General features: G+C 42.0%; 2 protein-coding genes across 4 annotated transcripts in view; one reads left to right on the top strand and one right to left on the bottom strand.

The window, feature by feature from the left end:
- BTD (biotinidase) overlaps positions 1 to 26,181 on the bottom strand; it is a 69,529-nt gene that overhangs the window by 15,557 nt on the left and 27,791 nt on the right. Inside the window, exon 1 of one of the 2 annotated variants that reach the window (XM_079948030.1) lies at positions 5,746 to 5,883. The exons of the other annotated variant lie outside the window; for it this stretch is intronic. The gene's annotated coding sequence lies outside the window, so the exon portion shown is untranslated. Of the gene's footprint in view, positions 1 to 5,745; positions 5,884 to 26,181 lie in introns of those variants that run through there. 2 annotated transcript variants of the gene reach the window in all.
- HACL1 (2-hydroxyacyl-CoA lyase 1) overlaps positions 5,764 to 26,181 on the top strand; it is a 28,839-nt gene continuing 8,421 nt past the window's right edge. For both annotated transcript variants that reach the window (XM_079948013.1, XM_079948012.1), the window contains exons 1-12: positions 5,764 to 5,887; positions 10,193 to 10,297; positions 14,660 to 14,700; positions 15,689 to 15,769; positions 16,777 to 16,849; positions 18,021 to 18,098; positions 19,683 to 19,777; positions 21,644 to 21,756; positions 22,496 to 22,631; positions 24,212 to 24,317; positions 24,908 to 24,991; positions 25,849 to 25,950. In XM_079948013.1, coding sequence (XP_079804139.1) covers positions 5,816 to 5,887; positions 10,193 to 10,297; positions 14,660 to 14,700; positions 15,689 to 15,769; positions 16,777 to 16,849; positions 18,021 to 18,098; positions 19,683 to 19,777; positions 21,644 to 21,756; positions 22,496 to 22,631; positions 24,212 to 24,317; positions 24,908 to 24,991; positions 25,849 to 25,950 — 1,086 coding nt within the window. In that variant the 5' untranslated portion in view covers positions 5,764 to 5,815. The remainder of the gene's footprint in view (positions 5,888 to 10,192; positions 10,298 to 14,659; positions 14,701 to 15,688; positions 15,770 to 16,776; positions 16,850 to 18,020; positions 18,099 to 19,682; positions 19,778 to 21,643; positions 21,757 to 22,495; positions 22,632 to 24,211; positions 24,318 to 24,907; positions 24,992 to 25,848; positions 25,951 to 26,181) is intronic.

The raw sequence follows: 26,181 nt of genomic DNA, 5'->3' as shown, positions 1-26,181 counted from the left end.
CTTTTACCACTGAAGCATGGGAAATCCTGGAATATAATTCTAAAACGGATTTGGGAAGTGAACTAAAACCTGGTGCTATTACTAGCATTTGGCCCTTGGAAGTTTTTCAGTTATACAAAAATACAAATGACCCTGCATAAGATCAAAGGCACAGACAAACACCCAACATCCAATCCTGCAGGATAATGTTATGTTGTGTGCAAAAAAGTAATACAGAAGTGGACGTGTGTGTGTTGCTAAGTTAACACCCATGGATGTAGCAGTATTCCTTTCATCAGCTTTGCATTTGTTTGCTTGCATTAGCAGATAAGAAAAATGAAGCTGATTTTTAGGGATGGGAAAGCATATATTCCTGTATGGTCCTCTTATATGCAACTCCACTGAAAAAAAGTATTGTGGAGGATACAGAAATGTGGGAGATTTGCAGCCAAACCTAACAAAGATAGTTAGAACATGAAGGGTTTAAGGATCAGTTAAGGCTCAGTGAAAGGGACGAGGTAAGACTTGTTTCCTGTTCTTTTCTCTGCCCAGCCCTGCACTCTCTCTCGGCATTGCAAACAAGGCAGCAAACGTATCTGAAGCTGTCTTTGCTGAATTTCTACCCAAGAACATTTACCTGGATTTTATTTGCTGCTAAGGACAATGCATGCCTGTAAGTAAAATATATTTTAAACTTACTTTAGTGTGTGATCTGTTTCTTTGCACCAGGATTAAAAGGAAGCCAGCTGCCTCAAGTAGCTAGAATGTTTTAAAAGGCTTAAAAGCCTGTTCCTAGGCTTCACTAAATCTGCCTAATGATGGGATTTAAACTCTGCTACTGGAACTATTTATTTGCAAGCCCTGCATTTTGAAGAACCAGCACAAGCCATTTTTCTTTTGTTTGCTAGCTGATACATGTGGGTCTGTAGAGGATTAAATATAATTAATATATCCTCTTAGCAATACCCACTTCAACCTCCATGTGGGATGGGCAAATGGTTCGCTTTTGGACTACTATAAAGCAATGGATATTGTTATCCCTGCAATAATACCAGTGCCCATTCTCCAACTATTGGTGCCATATTCCTTTCCAAGCAAAATTACAAGAGCAGACCAAATACAAAACAAGTCTGGTCTTTTGTGTCTGACAAAGGCCAGATCCAGATTATCTAGATTCTAGAGCAGGATAGTTCAGCCTCTGTAACAGTGGTGAATAGCTGGAGCTTTGCCAATTGCATATTAAACATGTCTGACAAAGGACCAGGCATCTGGCCATTTTGGCTTCTAATAATGTGATGTCGCTGATGGGTAATAATATGAAATATTTTTCTGTCTGAGCTAAAATCTGATTCAAGTCTTACTTTAGGACCTGGTAAAGTCACATGATTAAAAAAACCAAAACTTTAAAAACCGATGTGATAAAATTCTGTTAAGAGTGATTTTGTAAAATAAGTGATCTCCTAGTGGCGTTGACGTATCAGAAACACAAATGTACAAATCCGCCCTAAGACTGGGCATGTTCCTCTTATCCTGTGACAAAACATTCTGCATGAGAACACAAAAAACAAAGAAGACTGTGTTCTTGTTCACAGACAAACTGTAAATGGTAAATGGCTTCTCATTCTGAAGCCAACTCCCAATGGGAAACCGAAATGAGCTTTGCCTGCGCTCCAGGAATGAAAACTAGTTCTCCTTAAACTCCTTCCTCTCCCCCCGCATGCAGCCCACACATGCCCTTTAGAGTGTCTCCAACCACTTACTTTCTAACTAGACTGCAGTCTGAGGTTACTAGAAACAAATGCTTGTAATAAAACATTTTTGTACTCATTCCCTCTGCAAAGTTCTGTACCACAGAAGTAACACAGAATACTTGTCTCCTGAGATCTTCAAGAAAAGCTTCTTTTAATGCCCCTATCATTTGAAGTGTATATTGGGGGAAAGAGCCTACTTGATGGTGGCACCCCATAATGAAATGCTCTCCCCAGGGAGGCTTGCCTGACACCGATCTTGATGTCACTTCAATACCAAGCAAATACCGTCTTGTTTTACCAGATTCTTTAATCAGCAATACATTTATTTTATGTTGCTTGGTTTGGTTTTTAATTCCACCGGCTGCTTATATATTTTGGTGTTTTACTGTTTCTGTTTTAATGTGTTTCACTGTCTTTTTAACTTTTTGTAAGCTGCCCTGAGAACCTGTGGGGAGCTTAGGCCATTAGCCTTAGAACCTTCTGACATAAATCGATCAACATACATACATGCATGAACAGGCTGGGATCCGAATCCCTTATTTAAGCACACCAGGGTCTCTTTTCTTTGATCTGCAGACTCACACACAATATTATAAGCAGCTTTCAAAAGTCCCTTCAGTTTCAAAGGGTTTTTCCACATGGTTATTATTCAATAAAAAGAAGCCTAAAACCCCTTGGACACGCAGAACCAGTGCTTTTTTTCTGGGGGAACGCAGGGGTACACATATCCCTAAACCACAGCTGTCAAGTGTCCCTTATTTGAAGGGACAGTCCCTTATTCCAGTGCCATGTCCTGCTGCTGTCCCTTATGGATGGATGTCCCTTAAATGTCCCTTAAATGATGTCCCTTAAATTTCAAAGGAAGCAGCTCCTCTCCCTCCCTCCCTGCCGGCCAGGGTGGAGGGAGGCTCCAACTGTGTTGCTTGGCTGTGTTGCTCACCCAATAAGAAGTCTAAGAACGACTGGGGGGTGGAGCTTGCATGCCTTGTGTGTGGCTAGTTAATGCAAGCTGAGGAGGTTTTTGAATGCTGGACGCCGTTATGTTGCACGTGCTGCTGCAAACTTTGCAGTGCAAAGCCAGGCCGGGGAGCCATCTTAAGTTGAGGCTGCATAGGCCTTGTGGTGCATGTGATTCAGATTCTATTCAGTTGAACCTCTGATTACAAAGTTGGTTGGACAGTGTTCTCGAAGCCACCAGCATGAGTTTGACCAGACTGCAGGAGGACAGGAAGACTGGAGTGCCTGGAAAAGGTGAGGCCGCAGGTCCCTTATTTTGGCTGCTGGTCCCTTATTTTCAAATCTGTAAGTTGACAGCTATGCCCTAAACATTTTGTGAATCTATGTTTGGCCTCATTGAGGGGCAGTATTTCAATATGAACAGGGAAATGAGAGTATCCCTAAACATTTTTTTTTAGGAAAAAAGCACTGTGCAGATATAAACATGTGTTCCTATGAATCCCAGGCATAATATTCTACAACACGGCCTTGGAAAATGGCAGTGCTACCTATCTATACCATACCCATGCATTTATTCATGATTGCTACATAATTTTCATAATGCAGAACAGACAAAAACAGAATGCTACACCTTGAAATGTACTGAAATAATAGACTGGCTTCTCCAGTTTTTAAGTGTCGTCATATCTAGAACTAATTTGCAAGAAAGTTGTGAGAGCTTCGTGGGGAAACTTCAGTTTCTCACATTCTCTGGCTGCTGGTGCAGCTGTTGAAAGACAAGATACAGATGGAGAAGATGTAATTCTTATCACTAGGAATCTTACACAGTGGTTTAGATAGATAGCTTGCCCATTTAAAATATCCCTTTTCAAGTCAGGTTTTCTTAAATTAAAATAAGAAAAGCTGTAGTTCAAGAATAAACCATGTGCATGCAGAAGGTCCCAGTTTCAACCACTGACATCTCCAGGTAGGGCTAGCTGGGAGATCCACCTGTCTGAAATCCTGGAGAACTGCTTGCTGTCAGTCAGTGTAGACAGCACCAAACTAGAAGGACCCAATGGTCTAATTTGGGATTATTCAGCTTCCTATGTTAAAAATGGTACCAAGTTAAACAAAGAGGCACCTGATAATATAATTATTTCCACAAAAAATATATATAAAAAATCCAGCTTTTCGAGGTCAGGCGGCTTCTCAAAGCAATTTGCAGTAGCATTAAAACATTTATTAAAAAACAAACAAACCCATTCGATAAAACCCTGCAATGGAGAAAACATCTATAAAAGCTAAATAAAAACTTGAAATTGATAAGAGCAAGGAGTGCAGTCCCCCTTCTCCACTACAAAGCGCAACATGTGTGTTGTTATAGGACTGGGAAAACATCCCGAGTTGCTGCTAATTTTTCACAGCGGACACATTACACAACTACGGTACTGTATATAGCACAGGAACACCCATTAAAGCCATTAACTTCTTGGTACATGACCCCAGTCAAGCTTGCAAAAATTTATCACCTGCCTGATAACAAGTGTTGGAAATGTAAAGAAACTGAGGGAACATTCTTTCACCTTTGGTGGACATGCCCAAAGGTTAAGGCTTTCTGGGAAATGATCTATAATGAACTAAAAAAGGTATTTAAATATACCTTTCCTAAGAAACCAGAGGCCTTCCTTCTGGGCATTGTCGGCCAATTGGTGCAAAAGAAAGATAGAACACTCTTTATGTATGTAACAACCGCAGCAAGAATACTCATCGCAAAGTACTGGAAGAGACAAGATTTGCCCACTCTGGAAGAATGGCAGATGCAAGTGACAGACTATATGGAATTGGCAGAAATGACTGGCAGAATCCGAGACCTGGGAGAAGAGTCGGCGGAAGAGGATTGGAAGAAGTTCAAAGAATATCTCCAAAAACATTGTAAAATGTTTGAATGTTAAAATGATGTTGGATATAAAGAAAACATGGCATCAGTGACATAGTAAAAAGAAATATGTAAAAATGTTTCAAGAAAAAAAAGGGTAAGACCAGAGTAAAATTATGTCGAAACTAAACAAAGGATATAAGGGATTAAGTTATAAAGAATATGTAAGAATGTATTTAAAAAGAAAGGGAAAATAGAAGACATAATAGGTTGGAAGATATAATATTGATTAAGATTTGAAACAGGGTAAGGAGCTGCTAAATTTGATTGAATAAAGGGGAATGCAGGAAAGGGAGATGTGAGGAAGTCAGGAAAGAGGGGTATAAAGATAAGAATGAAAAAACTAATTTTTCTTTAATCTTTGTTCTTTTTTTATTTAATTTTTTTGCTATATGTTTTTGTATTGTTTTTTATGCTGTTTTTTATTGTTTTTTGTCGTTGTTGTGTTCGATTGTAATATCTGTTTTATTACATAAAACCAAAATAAATATTCAAAAAAAATAAAAAATAAAGCCATTAACTTCTTATCCTTTTGCTGCCGGTGAAGACCTTCTTCTTCCAACAGGTTTTGGGGACCTGGCTGCTTTTAATGAGGGGGCTGGTGTTTTTGTTTATTGTCTTATGTTTTAATAGCATGCATGTGCATATATATATATATATATATATATATACACACACACACACACACACACACACACGTATGTGTGTATATGCGCGCGCACACATATACATATACATACACATATATATATACACACATATTACAGTTCTATGAATGTTTGTTTTTAACGATTGTTTTTATTTGTTCTTATTTTATCTGCAATCCGCCTCGACTTCCTGTCAGGTAAATAAGCAAAAAACCTCAGCCACGTATCTGCCTTCCATGTTCCCAATTTGCGGGCTCGGATTGGCTAAGCAAGAGGCCAATCGAGAGCCTTTCTTCGTAGCGTTCCACCCCCCCCTCCCCCCGCCCAACCCTTCTCCATCAGAGTGCGGGGTGGTTTGAGGCGGGCTGCTCCAACGGCTCCGCCCATTTAACGTCCCCCACCTATTAGCTAGGCTCGAAGCCTTTTCCTATTGAACAGCGGCGCGCGTCAATCACGCGGTTAGCGCTTCCCTCATTGGCCGATGGAGCCGTACCTCAGCGTGGTTTAAAGGTAGCCTGCAGTTTGTCTCTCCCTTTCCTCGGGAAAAGACGGTTGTGGAAGCGATGGCTCCGGCAGGGCAGGAAGAAGAATGTGTCAGCGGGGCTCAGGTCATCGCGGAAGCGCTGAAGATGCAAGTAAGAAACGCTCTTGGGTGACCCTTGAACCCCGGCAGCCAACCCGGAAATATTACGTGTTTCCTACGGAGAGCGGGAAGAAGCATTTCTTTCGAAAAAGCGTAGTTTTACGTGACGGGTTCTAGTCCCTGTCGAGGACGTGTAGCCCAAAATGTATCTGAAGGCAATCCTGTTTAGGGAAGTTTTTAATGTTTTATCGTGATTTTCATAAAATATTCTTTTGGGAGCAGCCCAGAGTGGCCGGGCTATAAATAAATTATTATTATTTCCTGTAGGAATGAAAATCACGACAGACGAGTAGTGGGTGCCATGTGAGGAGCGTCTCTCGAGCATGTCTCGAGGAGTCTCTTTTATTGAATATTACAGCTTTGCCACATATGTGCTTGTTGCTGATTGGTCAACACAAATACAATACAAGGGTTGCATATAGGCATTAATCATCAATAGACCAAAGGCTGGGAAAGGGAACACAGAATTGGGCAGGCGTGAAAACCTCCTTGTTAAACTATTACTAGTGATTAATATAGCAAAACTTGTTCCATAGATGTGGTCAGCCAAGCACTAAGAACAGGTCAGACTAAGAACGAGTCAGAATGCAATGTTTTCTGTTGTGCAGAAACAAAACTTTCCTACAATTTCCCAATATGCAGTGCCAAAATATAAGATATAAAACAAAACCTACCTACAGCAACAGTGTTTTGTGTTGTGTAGGCTCCTATTTGTTATGTGCAAATGGCTTTAGATACCTATTAGGTCCATACATTACCAAAAAGCATATATTCAACCTGAAAAAGAGTGCCAATTTGTTGACAAAGGACAGCTGGACATAAAAAGGACCCCATTACCTTCAGTAGCTTAGCACCTCATCAATGGGGGAACGAAACAGCAACAGGAGAGCCCCAGGCTTGGTCGTGGATGGTTTAAAATTTCAACAAGTCTTCTTACTCTCGTTTTTTTAAGGAGCTGTTACTACTCTCACCTACTTCTTGGTTCTCAGCAGGTACCTGTCGAGCTGCTGTGCTGCCTGCAGTGTAGGCTGTGTAGGTTTGGCTCTCACAAGAAGGTGGAGGGAGGATAAAAAGAATTAGTTAATCCTGGAAGGCATCCAGGATTAGTGGATTTAGGTGAAAGATCACAGCATGCCAGGAGAAGCAATAGCAGAGTGGCAAAGAGCACAGGACCCCCCATGTCTGCCTGCCGTTTCGCCTCCAGTTGAAAAGGTTCTTGTAGGCGGAGATGGGGCACAGATCCCTGCCTGGAAACTCCTGGATAAAGCATTGTAGAAAATATTAGGCAAGACAAAACCTTTTGACCTGGTATGAAGCAGCTTCTTTTTTAATTTTTTCTTTGGACAAAGTAATAATCATAAATAATAAGAATAAAAATGTGCATCCCACCACTGAGACTATTTCATTGTAACTATCCAACCTCCCAAAATTTCAGCACCTCCTGTGATGGATCGACCCATTTCCGTTTTAACAGTACAAATTCTACAAACACCCTCCATATGTCCTTAGAACAGGCTTCCTCAACCTCTGCCCTCCAGATGTTTTGAGACTACAATTCCTATCATCCCTGACCACTGGTCCTGCTAGCTAGGGATCATGGGAGTTGTAGGCCAAAAACATCCAGAGGGCCGAGGTTGAGGAGGCCAGCCTTAGAATAATTTCTCCTGCATATTCCTCATCTTACCTTAATGGCACATTAATTTATCGTTAATAGCTATATCCCGCACCTCTTTATACCATTCTTCTATTTTATGTCCCGCTTGTCCCTTCCACTTCCATGCTATAACAATTCGTGCAATAATATTCCCACATCATCAAGGACCTAGTAATCAACCATTAACTAAAGCTTGAGTAAAATCAAATTATAAATGATGTTCCAGATAATGCTTCAAAAAAGATGACATTTTTGTTAACAAGGCTTCCCTCTTATGCCTGTTGGTAGAAAGGCTGTTGCTTAATAAGTTAATCATTATACGCAATCGCTTCAGCAGAATAAGTTTCCTTAGGTCAGAGTTTATTGTCCTTTGAAAGTATCACATCGTCAGCAACCTGGGCATGCATGTGTAACTGCTTTCAGCGAACTGTGCTTTAGCTGACTTGGCTTCCTTCATATGGCCTTGTCTTCCTTTTGGTGGCCCAGATCACCTGGATGACATTGTACAAGCCAGAAAGGTACATACTGGCAGTATAAACACTAATATGATATATTGGCATATCATACATAATAGCTGCATTCAGGAAGAATACCAAATTGTGGCTTGGAGCTACACGAGCAAGCTTTGAGAAGCCTTGGGTCCTTTCACAATTTCCTCATAAACCATAATGGCTAAACCTACTTTTTTGTCCACGCAAGGATTCCAAACCAAGATTCACTGTGTGATCACTCAGATGAGCATTTCTTTTGTATAAAGAACATCCATATGCTGATCATCAGCTATGTTGCCTAAATTTCTGGCAACCCCACATACTGTTTTACTGAAGATGAGAATAATCTACTTCATACAACATCTGGAAAGCTTTTTGTGCTGTTTCCATAGGAAACTGGGTGGCTGCATGTATTAGCTCAGGGGTTGGCATTTTTTTTTAGCAGCGGGCCAGTCCACTGTCCCTCAGACCTTGTGGCGGGCCAGAGAAGTGGCACGGGGGGAGGGGGGCTGGAAGAAGAGGCGAGGGGGACAAGTAGTTCCCCCCCCCCAGCCCCAACCACTGCGCTTACCTTCCCAGGGCTGCTGCCACCACCACCGCTGCTGCTTCTGCTTGTGGGTAGGCAGAGCGAGCTCGTCCACTCTGCTCTCTGGCCCACAGGAGACCTAGGCAGCGACAGTGACAGGAGAAAGAGGCCGAGTGGCGGTGGCTCTACCAATCGAACACCATACCTGGTTTACCTCATCGTGGCGCTGGGACATCTCTGCCCATCAAACGCCACTGAGGTAAACCAGGTGTGGTGTTTGAGTGGCAGAGCCACTGCCGCTTGGCCTCTTCCTCCCGTCCCCATCGCTGGGAATCTCGGCTTTGCGGCGGGTTCTGGCTTCCTGGCACGGGACTGATTTAGGACCCAGGTGGGCCTGATGTGGCCCGGGGGCCGTAGCTTGCCGACCCCTGTTTTAGCTGCTCAAGTGGTGTAGTGGTTAAGAGCGGTAGTCTCGTAATCTGGGGAACCGGGTTTGCTACCCCGCTCCTCCACATGCAGCTGCTGGGTGACCTTGGGCCAGTCACACTTCTCTGAAGTCTCTCAGCCTCACTCACCTCACAGAGTGTTTGTTGTGGGGGAGGAAGGGAAAGGAGAATGGAAGCCGCTTTGAGACTCCTTCGGGTAGTGATAAAGTGGGATATCAAATTCAAACTCCTCCTCCTCCTCTTCTTCTTCTTCTTCTTCTTCTTCTTCTAAGCTCTCCTTGGTCATGCATTCATATACCAGGAGTAGCTAACATGGTGCATTCCAGATGTTGGACCAACTCCCATCATTCTTGACCACTGCTCATGCTGACTGTGGCTGATGGAAGTCCAACAACAGCTGGAGGGCACCACACTGGCTACGCCTAGTGTAGACACACACACACAATGTGTTAATCAGCCATCATATCCTAGGGTAGCTGTAACAATTCTAGTGATCATGATGTCTCTTTATCCGGGCAACCACATGGGAACACAGTTGTTGTTTACACGTTCCTCATTCACAAACCTTATTTGTCCCCATTCTTGCATATCTGGGACTGTGTTTGTAGTAAAAAAATGTGTGAACTACCCAGAATGTTCATAAATATACATTTTATTAAAGTACCGTACTTTTCCGTGTATAAGACTATTTTTTTACTCTAAAATAATGTTCAAAATCTGGGCTCGTCTTATACACTGATAGTATCTCCCCCCATTTTCTTAAATCAGAGTCCCCAAAAAATACACGGGGGCGTCTTATAGACGGAAAAATAAGGTAATTGTTTCTTCCAAACGATGATCACATGTTTGTTACAATTCCTTATTTTTAGATACATGGAAATGTCTGTTTCAATGTATTTTTGTGAAAAATAAGTATTCTTTATAAGCATTTATTGACTGTTGCACTAATAGAACCTTGGGTATATAGCATCATCAATACAGGTATACCAGCTACAGTGGTCTACGCATGGCATTACTAGAAGCCTAGCTTGGTTTGAAGCTGCAAGTATTTAGTTGCAGTTCTAACTTTCTCCTAGAAATATTGACCTTAAACACACACAAAAACCCTAGTTAGATAATAGTTAGAAGATAAATATTTTGGGGAGACAGCTTAATTTTTTTAAAATTATATTTATTTCAGAACATTGAGTATATGTTTGGCATTGTTGGTGTTCCAGTGGTCGAAGTAGCAGTTGCTGCTCAAGCAAGTGGAATTAAATATATTGGAATGCGTAATGAACAAGCTGTAAGTATTTTCAGTAGCCTTGTTTGCTAGCCAGGCCTCGATCTGAGCCTATGCATAATTTGAAAATGAGAATGGTGCGCAGTACTCAGTATCATATAGTCTTTAACCAATGTTTTTTATATGTGGTTGTGGAAGCTGCAGTCTGTTACAGGAAACCCAGCATAGGGTGGGACAGAGGGCTTCTTAACATTTTCCTTGTCTTGCATCCCACCCCCCAACAAAATATTGCATCTTAGTTGCTTCCCCCCAAGGGAAAAATACTGTCATTTGACCCTAATAGTTCCCCCACCCCCAATGAGTATGAATGTAACGACTGGTGGGATATACTCTGAGAAGTATGATGTGACCACAGATTTACTGACCACTCTGAACTGATCTCATGGCTTGCCACCTCTGTTTCCAAAATGCAATGAATTGCCTTTGTGCCACAAATATTCTCGATTACAAAAAAAATGTGTGGCATATAATATTTATACACACACACACACACACACACACACACACACACACACGTATACAGAGAGAGAGAAATTACTGTATTTTTCCTTGTATAAGACTAGGTTTTTTTTACCAAAAAATAAGGTTTAAAATTGGGGCTCGTCTTATACACAGGTAGTGCTGAGGAGTGTTTTCTTAATTTGGAGTCCCCAAAAATAGGGGGCATCTTATACATGGGGACGTCTTATACACGGTCAAATACGGTAATTTACCTGTAAATAGTTTTGAGAACTGTCCCATGTTAATAAAGGTCCCGTGTTTTAACATTTGAAGAACCCAAACTGACAACTTGGTTATTATCAGAGGGCAGAGTAGCAAGAGGTATAGTCTGTTTTTTGAGGGGGCTCTGCCTGAAGCTTTCCATAATTCTTCCCAGTGGTGGCACATGGCAGGATACTGCATGTGAATTTCATTGAGTTACAGCAGCATAAGTTTAAAAATTGCATAACCAGAGGCAGTGCTGACAAGATTGCCTAATTGCACGGGAAAGTGCCATTCACTCTACCTGCAAAGTTTTGTGCGTCACTTTAGCTTGTCAGTTTCTTTGACAATGTGTCGTTGCCATGGCACTCTGCTTGTGAGGTACAAAGAGCCTTGCTAATGAAACGCCCACTCCGTATATCTTTAAACATTTGTACGTTGCCATGTTTTTTTTTCAGAAGGAGAAGGGAAACACATGTCATACTAAATTGCCTTCTGGTTTCTGAGTAGTAATCATTTTCTCCCCTCTTATGTTTGTCAAAGGTATTATGTAAAAACTGCATTCTCACCCACCATGTTGAATCTAAATTGCTACCTCAATATTCTACTCCTACGCTAAGCGCCATGTTGACTATTCATTCCTATGCTTTCTGGACTTACCTATTATTGGTTATTTAACCATTCCTGCTCATCCCTGCTCACATATGTGCATATATTTTGGGGTAGGGATTGAGGGCTTTCTATATGTAGAATATATTTACATCTATTCTAGATAACTGTTGTGGGGAGGATTGATCCCTTTCCCCAAATTATCAACCAAACTGCATACTTTGCAATGCCATAGGCTCTCATATAAATTGGTGATATTATTAGTTTTGCCCAGTGCATAGATTCTTGTTTTGGAATATGACACATCTAGCTCAGGAAAAGTTGCACATCTCACGATTCTGCTAAATTTGCTCCTCATCCCACCTGCCCATAGCTGTCAACTTTTCCCTTTTTTTAAGGGAAATTCCCTTATTCCAAATAGGATTCCTTGCAAGAAAAGGGAAAAGTTGACAGCTATGCACCTGCCAGAGCCTGATGTAATAGAAATTCTAGGCCGCTGAGATGAAATTCTAGGCCGCTGAAGGTTGTGTTTGCAGTTCACAGAAAGCCATGCTTATAATCGAAGAAGGCGCTTAACCTCCTTTTTATACGTGACCGCAGCAGCTAGAATAGTCTATGCGAAAAAGTGGAAAGAAAAAGAGGTACCCACGAAAGAAATCTGGCAGAATATACTGATAGAATTAGCAACCATAACCACGAAAATAAGAAATAAAGATGAGATGCAGCTAAGAGAAGAGTGGAAGCGTTTTGGAGAATATCTTAGAGGCTACTATACTCAATTTAACCTGCAATTAGGAGTTAACATATGAGCAGCAGATAATACTAAATAAAGGAAGATTAGAGACAAAAATGGGTGGATTATTAGAATATGCAGAAGTTCAAGGTTAGCATGGAGAGATGGAAAGAAATATGTGATGGACAATGTGTTGTATGTATACAAGTTATAAAAAAATGTATAAATAACAATAAAAAACCATGCTTTTCATGTTTAACTATGGCTTAATGTGAATCAGCAGCATGCTGTTGCATGCTTTAAAAATTTCCCCTTTGCAGCTTCCCCAGCTTCACTGCTCTGGAAGTGACAAACTACAGGCCTTGGCTTGTGATGCTTTTTGAACCTAGACTTGTGGTTCCCTTCATCCCCCCAACAAAGGAGTAAACCAAGAATAAACCTTGGCTTCCACTCAGGGTTTGTTTGGCAAAAACTGTGAGTCTAGGACAGGTCCAGACGATATAACAAGCCAGCACTTGTGGCTTGTTGCTCCTGGTACAGTCCTGGTACAGCCGAGGAGGAATGAAGTGGGAACTTAGAGCAGCCTTCAGTGTCACTCTTGTTGATTTGTGTCAAACCATAGTAAGCACTAACTATGGTTTAATAGGAGGTGCAAACCAGGCCAATGACAAACGATACTTTAAAACCAATATTTTTCTGTTGGGGTAGAAGGAAACTGCCTGCTCTTTTTATTATTGTGATGAAACAGATAGCATAGAAATAGTGGACAGGAACAACCCTTAACATGCTTTGGAAAATTATGTCAGTCTGTCTTCAGTGCAGTGTTTCCCATTAATTCAGTGTGGCAGTTTCATTATCAGTAGTAAATAAGTTTGACATGCTTGCATGAATGTAACCATGGTATAAATAGGGGAACTGCTCTGGCAAATCTTTGTTGTCATAATAACATACCAATTCCAGTGATTTAACTACATTCTTGATGTTTCTTATGTGAACATTGAAACAGAAAAAGTGATGAGTTTGTGTGTGTGTGTGTGTGTGTGTGTGTGTGTATGTTTGCAACCATTTCACACCTTTTTATTTTATTTACATCCTTATTTTATTTCTATAAATCTGCCTGGTAGCACTTTTTACTGGATGGCTTACAGCATAACATAACAGACTACAGTTTTGAAATGTGGTATAAAAAACTTCCAGCAGAGAGAGGGAAACAGTGGTTCAGAAGTCAGGTTTTCAAGGGGCCTGGGAGCATGATAGTGTCTTTACTTAGGGTTGAAGTTACTATAAAAACAGCACAAGGGAAGCCTCCCCGGGGAATAGTGTTACGCAGTTGGGATGCCGCCACTGAGAAAAGGCCACCCATTTCACTGACAAGACCTCAAAAAATGACCTCAATTTTCTTTTAACCTCAATTTTATTCCTCTGAGCTGTGTCCCAATCTGAGATGCATCAACTTTAGTTGTGCAGTTTCAACTACTCGCAGAACAGCTAGAAAGCAAAACAGGAATTATTGAGTGTTCAGTTATAAAAAAAGCAACCCCAAACTGAATTAATTTGTTGCACCTACTTTAATATTTCTGTAGAATAAGGTTGATTGTAACGAAACAGATAACATTCTCGTGTAATAGTTTCTAGACTGAAATAGCTGCCCACTCGAATCCAAGTAGTGCAGTTTTGTTTCTGCAGTGCTGATGGAGCATTTTCTACTGTTTCCCCCCCCCCCGCCTTGTTTAATTTCCCTACTGTTTCTCTTGGATGCCACCTGCTGGCATATGGGAAAAAATAGTCATAGAAGTAGTCCAAAGTGACTTTCCATAATACTGGTTGAAAAAACGTGCAGAGATTTCCATCTGTGTGCTTGCATAACACTTGTTTATGCAATGCTAGTACAAGCAGTAGCACCTGGAAGATCTGCTTTCAGAGGAAATGTTTCTGCTATGCAAAATGTTGGGTGATACCCTTGACTGGACAAATCTCTGTTTTTGTAAAGGATATGGGTCATCTACATGGTGCCCATGGGAGTGCGAAGGCATTCCCTTCTGCCCGTAGGTTCCACCTCCCCCTGGCCCTCCCCAGCTGAAATGAGTCTTAAAAGAACCTTTCTATTGTAGCTATGAAAATCTGAGTTCAGAAGCTGCGTCAATTCTAGTTCACATGTGGACATCTTTGTGTGCTGAGCATAGTCCATTTACTTCAATTGAACATCTGTAGGAAGTCCTCTCAGCTTGCTAGTTGGGGGTGTTTAAGGGTGACTTTTTGTTATAACTACCAAAATCCCATTCACCAGCTTGCTGGTAAATATTTGTTTTATTTTTCAATAGGCTGCCTATGCTGCCTCTGCAGTTGGGTATCTGACGGGCAGGTAAGGTGCTTCCTTGTGTTGGTCTTCAGAGTCAACAATTGTTTGAAAGGCAAAAACAATCCTGGTTCTATCATCATCATCATCATCATCATCATCATCATCATCATCAGGAATTGATTTCTAGGACTTTGTACAGTGGTGCCTCGCAAGACAAAAATAATCCGTTCCGCGAGTCTCTTCGTCTAGCGTTTTTTTCGTCTTGCGAAGCATCCCTATTAGCCGCCTAGCGGATTAGGGCTATTAGCGGCTTAGCGGCTTAGAAAAAGGGGGAAAAAGGGAAAAAACTCGCAAGACGTTTTCGTCTTGCGAAGCAAGCCTATAGGGAAATTCGTCTTGCGAAGCGCCTCGAAAAACGGAAAACCCTTTCGTCTAGCGGGTTTTTCATCTTGCGAGGCATTCGTCTTGCGGGGCACCACTGTAGTTGCCTTCCAGAGTTACAAGCTTTCACTGTTTGTACACCAGTGTTTTGCTATCTGTATGCCTCTATCTACTTGCCTCTTTACAATGTTTTCTCTATTGCAAACCTCTGTATATGTGCAGCAAGCGTTTCTCTCCATTAGTAAATAAAAGGCCACTTTTAGAAAATGTAACCCAAACAAATGTAAACAAAAAGGATGAAAAGGAAATGGTTGCTGAAGGTCCTGAAGATTTCCATTCTACAAAAAGAATATGCACTTGCACATCAGCTTCCATGAGAATTTTTGGGGTTGTGGCCAATACTAAGGAGATACTTTCACAGAAAGGAGTCACACCCCTCCTCTCTTACTCATAGGTGCATGCTTCCTCAGAGCCTCTCTGAGTTTCCTGTATGGTTTGTTGATTAAAATTTGTAGCCTGCCTCTGTCCTTCCAAATTAACTCTTCAGCATGATGTCCTATGACAGTGTTTCCTCATGATGCATTTAGAGTAATTTGCTCCCCCGCCTACTAAATCTGTTCATTCCATACATTTTTATATACCTTCTTTGTTTTTTCCCCTTTGTCTCTAGGCCTGGAGTATGCCTTGTAGTTTCTGGCCCTGGCCTCATACATGCTCTAGGTGGAATGGCAAATGCAAACATGAATTGCTGGTAATGAACCTATGTTTTTTGTTTTTGTTTTTTGATCGACTGTTGGTCCAATTTCTAATTAATCTGAAGTTACAATACAAATCATGTGTCATGAAAGCCAGATAAAATGTCATTTTTCTTCTGCTTCTTTACTCTCTCTGTGTGTGCTGTTTTAAGCAGGTAGGGCATTGCCCTAGGATTGCATACAAAATACATATGGTGACTCATCCATAGATTTCAGATCTTTTTTACAGCGGCCAAGTTCATTATCGTACAGGAAAAGAGCTCGATACTTTAGGAAATCTATCAGCTGAGTCATGTCGGCTATGTGACCAATATAATCACACCATAACTTGGTTTAAAGATCTTATTTATAACAGCATCTTATCCTTTAAGTGCAGTGTCTGTAGCACATGATAACCTTATCGCTTGGTAACTATCATATCATCTGGTAGGGTAAGAGGCATCTTGTTTATCCGGTCATAAAAGAGGAGGCAAAAATCTCTTAATCTTTTTGCAGAACCAATTCAACCTTTCTCTGTGTGTGTTTCCCTCTCAAAAAAAACCTGCCATCTGTAATATTAGGCAAACTGGTGATATGTTAAGTTGAGTCCTGTATGACTCTTGTTTTGAAGTGATGAAAGCTTGCAAGGCCAAATCATAAGTAAGATAGTGAGATTGGGCCCAAAATGATGATGGTCCTAATTCAAAAGATCCTCCCACACAGCAGCATTAATTGGAGTAATCATCTTGGAAGTGCCAATTACCTGTGTTGGAAGGCAGGACTAGATTCAGCCTTCTATCTCCCCTTTCCTCTGACTCCCCCAACAGCTGGTGAGGCTGTCAAAGCTGAGCATGCTTACAATTTCTTAGTCCATGGACTAAGAACATCACCATGGACTGCTGGGTACCAATGCTGGGTTTATGCCATGCTGCCATTTTGCAGGATCAAGGTGAAACTGTGTGTTGGAATCTTAATAATTCATGACCCCTGGTTCCAAGAAATGTTTTTCTTCCCCTCTCCACAGGCCTTTGATTGTTATTGGAGGTTCCTCAGACAGAAATCAAGAAACGATGGGAGCTTTCCAAGAATTTCCGCAGGTACACAGCTTGGTTACTTTTTCCTCCATAAACGTGTTGCATGAAATGGTTTAGGTTATTCGATCTGTGGAACTGGCACTGCTACAAATCCCACATAATACCCATTCCACATATGTAAGAAATTGGTCTTTAAGTGTGGCGGCACCACACTTTGGAACTCCCTGCATAATGATTTCAGGTAGGCAACCTCAATGTACTGTTTTTGGCACCTGCTGAAACCATTTTTGTTTAGACATGCCTACCCAGATATCTAGAATGCTGGTATGTTTTTAATTTAATCGTGGTTTTAATTTTCTGAATGTTTCACTGGATTTTACTAACAATTTTATTGGTTCATTCTTTTTGAAACCGCCTTGAGTTGTTTTACAATCAAGTGGTATATAAATGTTAGAAAATAATATATATATATATATGAAATTAATGATTGAGTTTGTTTATTTTATAAAATACTTTGTTATTCATTTTTGCTGTTTAATTTATGAACCATTTTCCTTGAGGCATCCAAAAACAATTTACAATACAGCATCAACGTGTATAGAACTATTGCATATACAAAACCAATTTAAAACAACTACCATCTCAACACGTATATAAAATCACTTCAGATCCAATACAGATGCCAGCTGGGATAAAGATCTCCACTTAGAAGGCTTGTTGAAAGAGGAAAGTCTTCAACAGATGCCAAAAGGACAATAGAAAGGCATCTATCTGATATATAGTGGAAGGGAGTTCCAAAGGTTAGATGCTGCAGCACCGAAGGCCCGATTCTGACATTTTGCAGAATGGACGTCCTGATAGGATGGTATCTGTAACATGCCCTCTCTAGCAGAAAGCACCAATTGGTTGGATTTAAAGGCTGTTGTGATTTTATGTAGAATCTTTCTTTTACTGAATATTGCATGTTAACATAGTGTTGCCTGGCATCAGCTGCGATGCCTAATTTTAGAGGCTGCATGGCACTGAATTCCAGCTCCTGCAGAGCAATAGCCAGTGAGGGCCACTGCCGTCATTCCCCACTTGTGGGCTTTCCCTTTGGACACTGGGAAACAGGATGCTGAGCAAACCTTTGGTTGGGTCCAGCCGAGCTACTTCCTTTCAATAAAACTCATGCTGTGAGAAAATGAAAAACAGGTAAAAGTTGGCTTTAGCATATGTGTTTGCTTGAATCTAGGTTGAAGCTTGTCGGCTGTACAGCAAATTTTCCGCCAGACCCAGCAGTCTTGAAGATATTCCTGCTGTAATTGAGAAGGTATGAAGCAGTTGAAAAGCATTGATGCTTGCTCCTCAGCATTCAGCTCTGTAGGCCAGGCAACCAGCAGTAGAATACACCAGTACCTCAGGTTACATATGCTTCAGGTTACAGACTCCACTAACCTAGAAATAGTACCTCAGATTAAGAACTTTACATCAGGATGAGAACAGAAATCGTGCTCCGGCGGCGCAGCAGCAGCGGGAGGCCCCATTAGCTAAAGTGGTGCTTCAGGTTAAGAACAGTTTCAGGTTAAGAACGGACCTCTGGAACGAATTAAGTACGTAACCAGAGGTACCACTGTATTACAGGGGCAGTGCATTATAGTAGATTGTAGGTGACATCTTGATAGAGTTGGCACACCTCTCACTGGTACATCTTGAACAGTAAGTTGTAGGATCATCCTATAAATGTAGAAAACATCCAATGCTTTTGAAGATGTTAATACTTTACATGTGCTATTTTGTATATATAGTGGGCAGTGCAGCCCTCTGCATGTCTAACCTCACTGAGTAAACCTCACTGAGTTTAATGGCACTTGCTCAAAGGCAAGCATGTGTTATATAGGTAAAGGTAAAGGGACCCCTGACCATTAGGTCCAGTCGTGACCGACTCTGGGTTTGCGCGTTCATCTCGCTCTATAGGCCAAGGGAGCCGGCGTTTGTCCGCAGACAGCTTTCTGGGTCATGTGGCTAGCATGACTAAGCCGCTTCTGGCGAACCAGAGCAGCACATGGAAACGCCGTTTACCTTCCCGCTGGAGCAGTCCCTATTTATCTACTTGCTTTCAAACTGCTAGGTTGGCAGGAACTGGGACTGAACAACAGGAGCTCACCCCGTCGCGGGGATTCGAACCACTGACCTTCTGATTGGCACATCCTAGGCTCTGTAGTTTAACCCTCAGCGCCACCCGCATCCCTTTTTTTTGTTATATAGGACTGCAGCCTAAAAGTGGAAATAATACTCCATCTGCTCTTAGAAAAACCTCTTGTTCATTTTTGTGAACACTGCATTATTCTCCCAAAATATATATCCTATACAAAACACGCATGGAGTGCTTAACGACACTCTATAATCCTTCCCGTTACTCTCTCATGGAATGCTGCGGAATAGCCTTGCAGGTTTATTTTTGTGGCTGATGCATTTATTCTCTAAACTTTCCAGGAAACAGTTTTGTAAAGTTCCCTGCTACAACTGCCACAATTGTTTGAGCCACCATTTGAGCCTTTAATCAATAGGAGGTTTAAGGAGTGTTGGCTCAGCCTATGGCATGCGCTGGAACAAAAAGAATCCAGAGAAACTGAAGAACAGCTCCAGGGCATTTACATGGGGGTCATGTTACTTAAAATAGGCAGTCAGCAGGAGATTTTGACTTGGTTACTCCAGATATAACAATGACTACAGATGGTTGCAAGCTGAATCCAGCTGCTTTCTTGTTCTCCAAGCTGGATAATAAGTTTAGCCATTGCCTACAAATTTGGGATGCGTTTTACGAAATCTGGTGGTGTGTTTTTGTTTTGATTTGTTTTAAAAAGTTTAATTATTGTAGTACATTTATGTTCTTTTCTCTCTCTCATCAATCTAGGCTGTCAGAAATAGCATCTATGGTCGCCCAGGTGCCTGTTACATTGACATACCAGGAGACTTTGTAAATATGCAGGTGAAGAACAGCTCTGTCAAGTGAGTCCTTTATTATTAAGATGAGTGCTTGTTTCCTTTTTTAAAAAAAAGGGTGTGTGGGCGTGCTCGATTGTAATTTTCCCTGTGTTTGAGACCCCTGCAGGAGTGTATTGCTAAGGGAAAGCATAAACTCTACATATTGAACAAACACAAGGAATTCCTCATAGTAAAAGACACTGAAGAGATATGGATGTGATCTGGCAGTAGCTTCCTGATCAACTGGGATGTGTTCAATCCAGCGGATTCCAGTTTACTTTCCTGAAATTGCTACTTAGCACACGCCTTTTAGGGAAACTCCCATACTGATCACCCTTAGTCTTCTGCCTTCTAGTCGTTTTTGTCTACAAGTCCCACCTGTGCTACCCGAGACCATCCAAAACATGGGCACCAGGTTGGGAAGGCTGATCTAGAATAAGACCTGGAAGAACTGAGCTCACCATTATTAGGAAGAGTCTTCAGATCTGGAAGAGACTCAAGCATATATGCCAGTGAACCAACGTTTAAATGGCATTCTGTTAAATGGTGAGACAATGCTGACATGAGACGCTACAGATTAACCGTTGTTTTGAGTCCTATATGATAAATCTAGGGTGAGGAAGCTTTTCTGGCAAGTGGGCCTGATTGTTATCTCCCTACCCACACCTGTCAGTCATCAAGCACCACAGTGACGTCAGGTGATGCTAAGCTTTGAAGCCCTGGTCTCCGGGCCTTCAAAGCACAGTGCCAGACTGTTTGGAAGTAGTCTCATGCCGTGCTCAATCTCCCACCCCACACTGTAAACCTCCCATTTCAGAGGTTTAAAGAAGCAGCATGGACCAGCTTCTCTAAACTTTTGATTTTGGAGGTTTAAAGGACCATGCCAGTATGCCTTGCTCCTTGCCCACCTTAAGGTCTTGCTTGTTCCCTGCCCTTAACCACCCCACATCTGACAGCAGGTATGATGTCAGGCTTATGGCACCTGGGCATGGCTTCCCCAAAATGGGGAATGACCACTGGTCATTCTGGTTGCAGCTGAGGAGAGTTCGAGGGCCACAAATCCCCCATCCCTCTTTGTACCCAGCCACCTTCCGACTGCAGTTCCTCGTGCTTCATTGAAGGTTCTTCTGGAACATTCCCTGACTTCAGTGAAGGCCTTTATGGTGGGGTGGGGGCGGAAATTGGAGACTGCAGTGGGAAGGCAGAGGTTTGGTGCAGAAACTCCAGAGCTCACACAGAGAGCCACCATTTGCAGCACTTTTTACAGTCTTGTTTCTTGAGGAACCATTGTGAGGGGAAAATAAACCTCACCTGCATTTGATAGAAGTAAGCAAAGGAAATAGTGGGAAGTTGAAACAACAACAAAACGCATACTTTGTTGAAAATGTTGTGTTCCAGCTGTTTGAAAGAAATCGGCTTAGGAAGGAATGTAGCTGGTGCCTGCTGGTGCCATTCGGCATGTGGCTTCCCACATGTTGCGAGGTAGAATGTGCAATCTGTATTAAGCATAGACTACGCTGCAAAATTGCTGGCTGTGCACTACTAGAAACTTATTACGGGGTAAGCGTCTGTAACAAACATATAATGAAATACTTGAGTTTCTTTTGGAAGCCATTTGTGTACATTGGTAGAACAATGTTGCTCAGTAGAACAACATCTGAAGTAAAACACAAAGCAAAACTCGTCTTTAAGTTCTGTTTTTTTTCTGTTTAAAAAGTGACTATAGTGACTCTTACTTTCAAGGTTGTGAGTTTGAGCCCCATGTTTGGCAAAAGACTCCTTCATTGCGGGGGGTTGGACTAGCAATTCTTGTGGTCCCTTCCAACTCGACAGTTCTATGACTTCCTGTTTCTTTTTTGAAAACAATGGCCTTTTCATTCTACCTTCCAGATACATCGAGTGCTGCTCAGCACCTCCCATCAGCATGGCTGAAGTGGCCGCTGTTTCCAGGGCGGCTTCATTCATTGCACATTCCAGAAAGCCACTCCTAATTATTGGCAAAGGTAATCATCTTTCAAGCTTACGGCTGGTCGTAAAGTACAGCGAGGGGGGAATTACCTTCTGTTGCCATGTTTAGACTATATCACAAAGTAAATTCTTCCGGAACGTTGGAGATGAACCCCCTTGAGAAAAATACAGCGGCCTCTATTCAACTTCCCTGGTTTAGAACAAAGCGCCACCCGTGTCCCAATTCAGATATATAGTATTGTGCAGCTATTGCAACTAGTACATATGGCTAACCTAATCCTCCACAGCTAAAACCGATCACTGGCCAACTGAAAATGGATTTGCTGTGAGGAACGTATGACCCGGAATGCTACAGCTACCTTTGCCAGTTTTAAAACTACAGTGGTACCTCGGGTTACAGACGCTTCAGGTTACATACGCTTCAGGTTACAGACTCCGCTAACCCAGAAATAGTGGCTCGGGTTAAGAACTTTGCTTCAGGATGAGAACAGAAATCATCTGCTCAATGCTGCTCTAGCGGTGCGGCGGCAGCAGGAGGCCCCATTAGCTAAAGTGGTGCTTTAGGTTAAGAACAGTTTCAGGTTAAGAACGGACCTTCGGAACGAATTAAGTACTTAACCCGAGGTACCACTGTATTTGATTTGTCAGTATGTGTAAGTGACTTCTGATTCTTACACGTTAAGCGGGGGGGGGGGGGGGGAATTCTTCATCTGACAGGTGCAGCTATGTTAACAGTGTCAAGGAATCTCTTGTGGTGGTGGGTGTCTTTCTCAGGTGCTGCTTATGCACATGCTGAAAACAGCATCAGAAAGTTGGTGGACCAATGTGGGCTTCCATTTTTGCCTACACCAATGGGGAAGGGAGTGGTTCCTGACAACCATCCATACTGTGTGGCTGCAGCCCGATCTAGGTAAATATATGAATCAGATCTTCCCCTCTTGTCCAACACCATAAGCTAAAGCATATATTTCTTGAAGATTCCGATCTTTAAATGATCCCTTAATATAAAACACCAATTGCTGCTGCTTACAGCTGAGTGTCAGGAAAGTAATCCAAGAAAATTCAAATGGAACCCTCCTGAATTTCTTTCAGCCTTACTAATATGGGACTTATCCATGCAGATGAAGAGTTATTTTAGGCATAGTCTAAAGCAGGCTTCCTCATGCTCAGACCTCCAGATGTTTTTGGCCTACAACTCCCATGATCCCTAGCTAGCAGGACCAGTGGCCAGGGATGATGGGAATTGTTGTCTCAAAACATCTGGAGGGCCGAGATGGAGGAAGCCTGGTCTAAAGTATGAATTGGAAGGTATTTCGTATGTTCAGTACACTGTCCTCAAAGCTATGAAATCATGACCATTAGTTGCCATTAGGTTGGGAGGAAATTTCCCAGTGGCTCTGTATCTCAGGCCCTTGTCAACCAGGGTAATGCTGTGTGAGGTGGCAAACACAATATTCTACTGAATGCAGAATTCAGGTCCCTATGTCACTGCCTTTTTATTTAGAGAAGCAAGTTTCTAGCAATTATAGATGCAGATACTTGAAAGTGTTTGGACATTGTCCATTGATATCTCAAGATTTCCAGTCATTTGGGACTTCAGTGCCATGCATCATTCCTTGACCCTCTCTGTAACTAGAAAAAAGAGGGGGGTTTGCAATGTAAAAAAGGTAAAGGGACCCCTGACCATTAGGTCCAGTTGTGACCGACACTGGGGTTGCGGCGCTCATCTTGCTTTATTGGCCGAGGGAGCCGGCGTACAGCTTCCGGGTCATGTGGCCAGCATGACTAAGCCGCTTCTGGTGAACCAGAGCAGCACATGGAAACGCTGTTTACCTTCCTGCCGGAGCGGTACCTATTTATCTACTTGCACTTTGACGTGCTTTCGAACTGCTAGGTTGGCAGGAGCAGGGACTGAGCAATGGGAACTCACCCCATCACAGGGATTCAAACCACCGACCTTCTGATCGGCAAGTCCTAGGCTCTATGGTTTAACCCACAGCGCCACCCGCGTCCCTTGCAATGTATACAGCATGCAAAATTCAGCTTTTCTTAGTATCAAATTCAGTTTATTTTGGTAGGCTTTTAAGACTGTGTGTGCAGTCTGTAATTTTCCTGTAAGCAAACTGTTAAGTGCCTGTCTTTAGTCTGGTTAATGTTTTTACCCTCTATAATTGGTTTCTACAATGCTTCAGTAATATTTGAATGACTGAAATGTTAGAGGGACATCTAGCCATGATGCAGCATCTGGGTTGGCAGAATTGGTGGCTGGTGAAGCAGCAACCATGTGTCTCCCAATAGCATGGCAGTGCAGTCTAGGAGGTGGAGCCTGAATGAGTGATTGTCCCCTACAGATAATGTGCATGGGAGTGGGAAACTGTTTTCCCAGGGAAAATTTGAACTTCTGATTTTTCAAGTGTCTTTTTAAATCTTAGTTCTAACGTGCACAAAAATAATAACCATAGAATTCTTTTCTTTGTTTCTAACTATTAGGGCATTGCAGGGGGCTGATGTTATAATATTACTGGGTGCCAGACTGAATTGGATTCTACACTTTGGTCTTCCTCCAAGATTTCAGTCGGATGTAAAGATTATCCAGGTATTCAAACAGAGCCATAATAAAGAATCAGTCAGGGGTATGGCACAGTCTAGGGTGACTGGTTATTCTACAACTAGGTTAGTGGGATTTTTAGTTATTATGTTTTTATCACATCCTCCATGAGGCTCAGGGTAGCATATACACTTAGCTGAGCTGGAGAAGAAAAGTCCTCTCAAGTAATTAAATCAAGAAGTAATATATTATCCTTGATGTAGAGTTTCCTTGAAATGCATCGAGAGCCAGTTTCATTTGCGCAACTGTTTCTTCTTTTTCCTGCCTTTTTCTACTGCCAGGTTTGAGCCTTCTGCATTTTTTGCTCTTGGGGGCAGTTTGTCTCACGCAGCGTGACGGTTCTTGTTACACTGGGTTTAGTACAGCAGGTCCAAGCAAGGTATAGCAGCAGAAAGTTAACTTCTGAGGGGAAATAATGAGTGCAAACAACCTGTTCGTGTTCCTTGCTGTGAGCTGAAAAGAAATGCGAAGAGATGCATTCTAAGAGAGAAATGTTAGTGTGAACATTACCTTGTAACTCTTTTTGCTGTTTGCCGTAATCAAACCTACGTTCAGGTTGTTGTCTTTTTATTTGACAGGTAGACATTTGTGCAGAAGAGCTGGGGAATAACGTGAAGCCCGCTGCAGCCTTACTGGGTGACGTGAAAGCAGTGACGGAGCAGGTAACACATGAACATACAGAGACCTTTTTATGTTTGGTTGGATTTAGGAATTTATAGCTTGATTTTGAGCCATTTTTGGCTAGTGTGCATTATCAGTTAATTTCTTGGGGGCAAACCTCACGCTGATAGCCAATACCCACACATCATAGAATCATAGAATTGTGGAGTTGGAAGGGACCCTGAGAATCATCCAGCCCAACCTTTTGCAATGCAGGAATATGCAGTTGTCTGATACGGGGATCGAACCTGCAACCTTGGCATTATCAGACCACGCTCTGACCAACTGAGCTATCCAGGCATGTTAATATCCCATCAATATATACCTCATCAACGGGGTAGAGATGGGGTGACTAATTTGTGGCCCTCCAGTTGTGGTTGGGATCGGTAAATCCCAGCCGGAATGGCCAAAGATCAGGGATGATGGGAATTTTGTTTATTTTATTTTATTTCTATACCACCCTGCCAACCTAGCAGTTCGAAAGCACGTCAGAGTGCAAGTAGATAAATAGGTACTGCTCTGGCAGGAAGGTAAACGGCATTTCCTTGTCTTGCTCTGGTTCACCAGAAGCGGCTTAGTCATGCTGGCCACATGACCCAGGAAAACTGTCTGCGGACAAACGTTGGCTCCCTCGGCCAGTAAGGCGAGATGATCACTGCAACTCCAGAGTTGTCCGCAACTGGATCTAACGGTCAGGGGTCCCTTTACCTTTATACCACCCTATATCCGAAGGTATAAGACAGCAACATCTGAATTACAGTGTGCTTGTATATTTTATTTAAGGTGCATATCAACAACAATTCAAAGGGGCAAAAAAGCATGATGCTGTTCTATGGTAACAGTTTCCCTATTCTCTTAGCTTTTTGATCAGCTGAACAAAATGTCTTGGAAATATCCTTCTAGTGCAGAGTGGTGGAAAGAACTACGGGCAAAAATGAAAAGCAACGAGGAAGCATCCAAGGTACTACTAGCAATTTGTATTAGTAAAAATATATTAGGGTTATTCTTATGAAATTAAAACTGCAGTTCTGTTAATCTTTGTGCACTGTTTTCCCGTATTAAAAAATAAATTTAAAAATTCAGTACCTTGGAAGTTGAACAGCTTAGTTTCTGGATGTTTTGGGTCCCAAACATCACAAGACTGTTCTGGTTTGCGAACTATTTTTGAAAGCCAAACGTCCAACGGGGCTTC

Source organism: Podarcis cretensis (genome assembly GCF_951804945.1).
Source record: "Podarcis cretensis genome assembly, chromosome: 12".
Taxonomy (NCBI): domain Eukaryota; kingdom Metazoa; phylum Chordata; class Lepidosauria; order Squamata; family Lacertidae; genus Podarcis; species Podarcis cretensis.
This window is presented reverse-complemented; position numbering and strand designations above follow the sequence as displayed.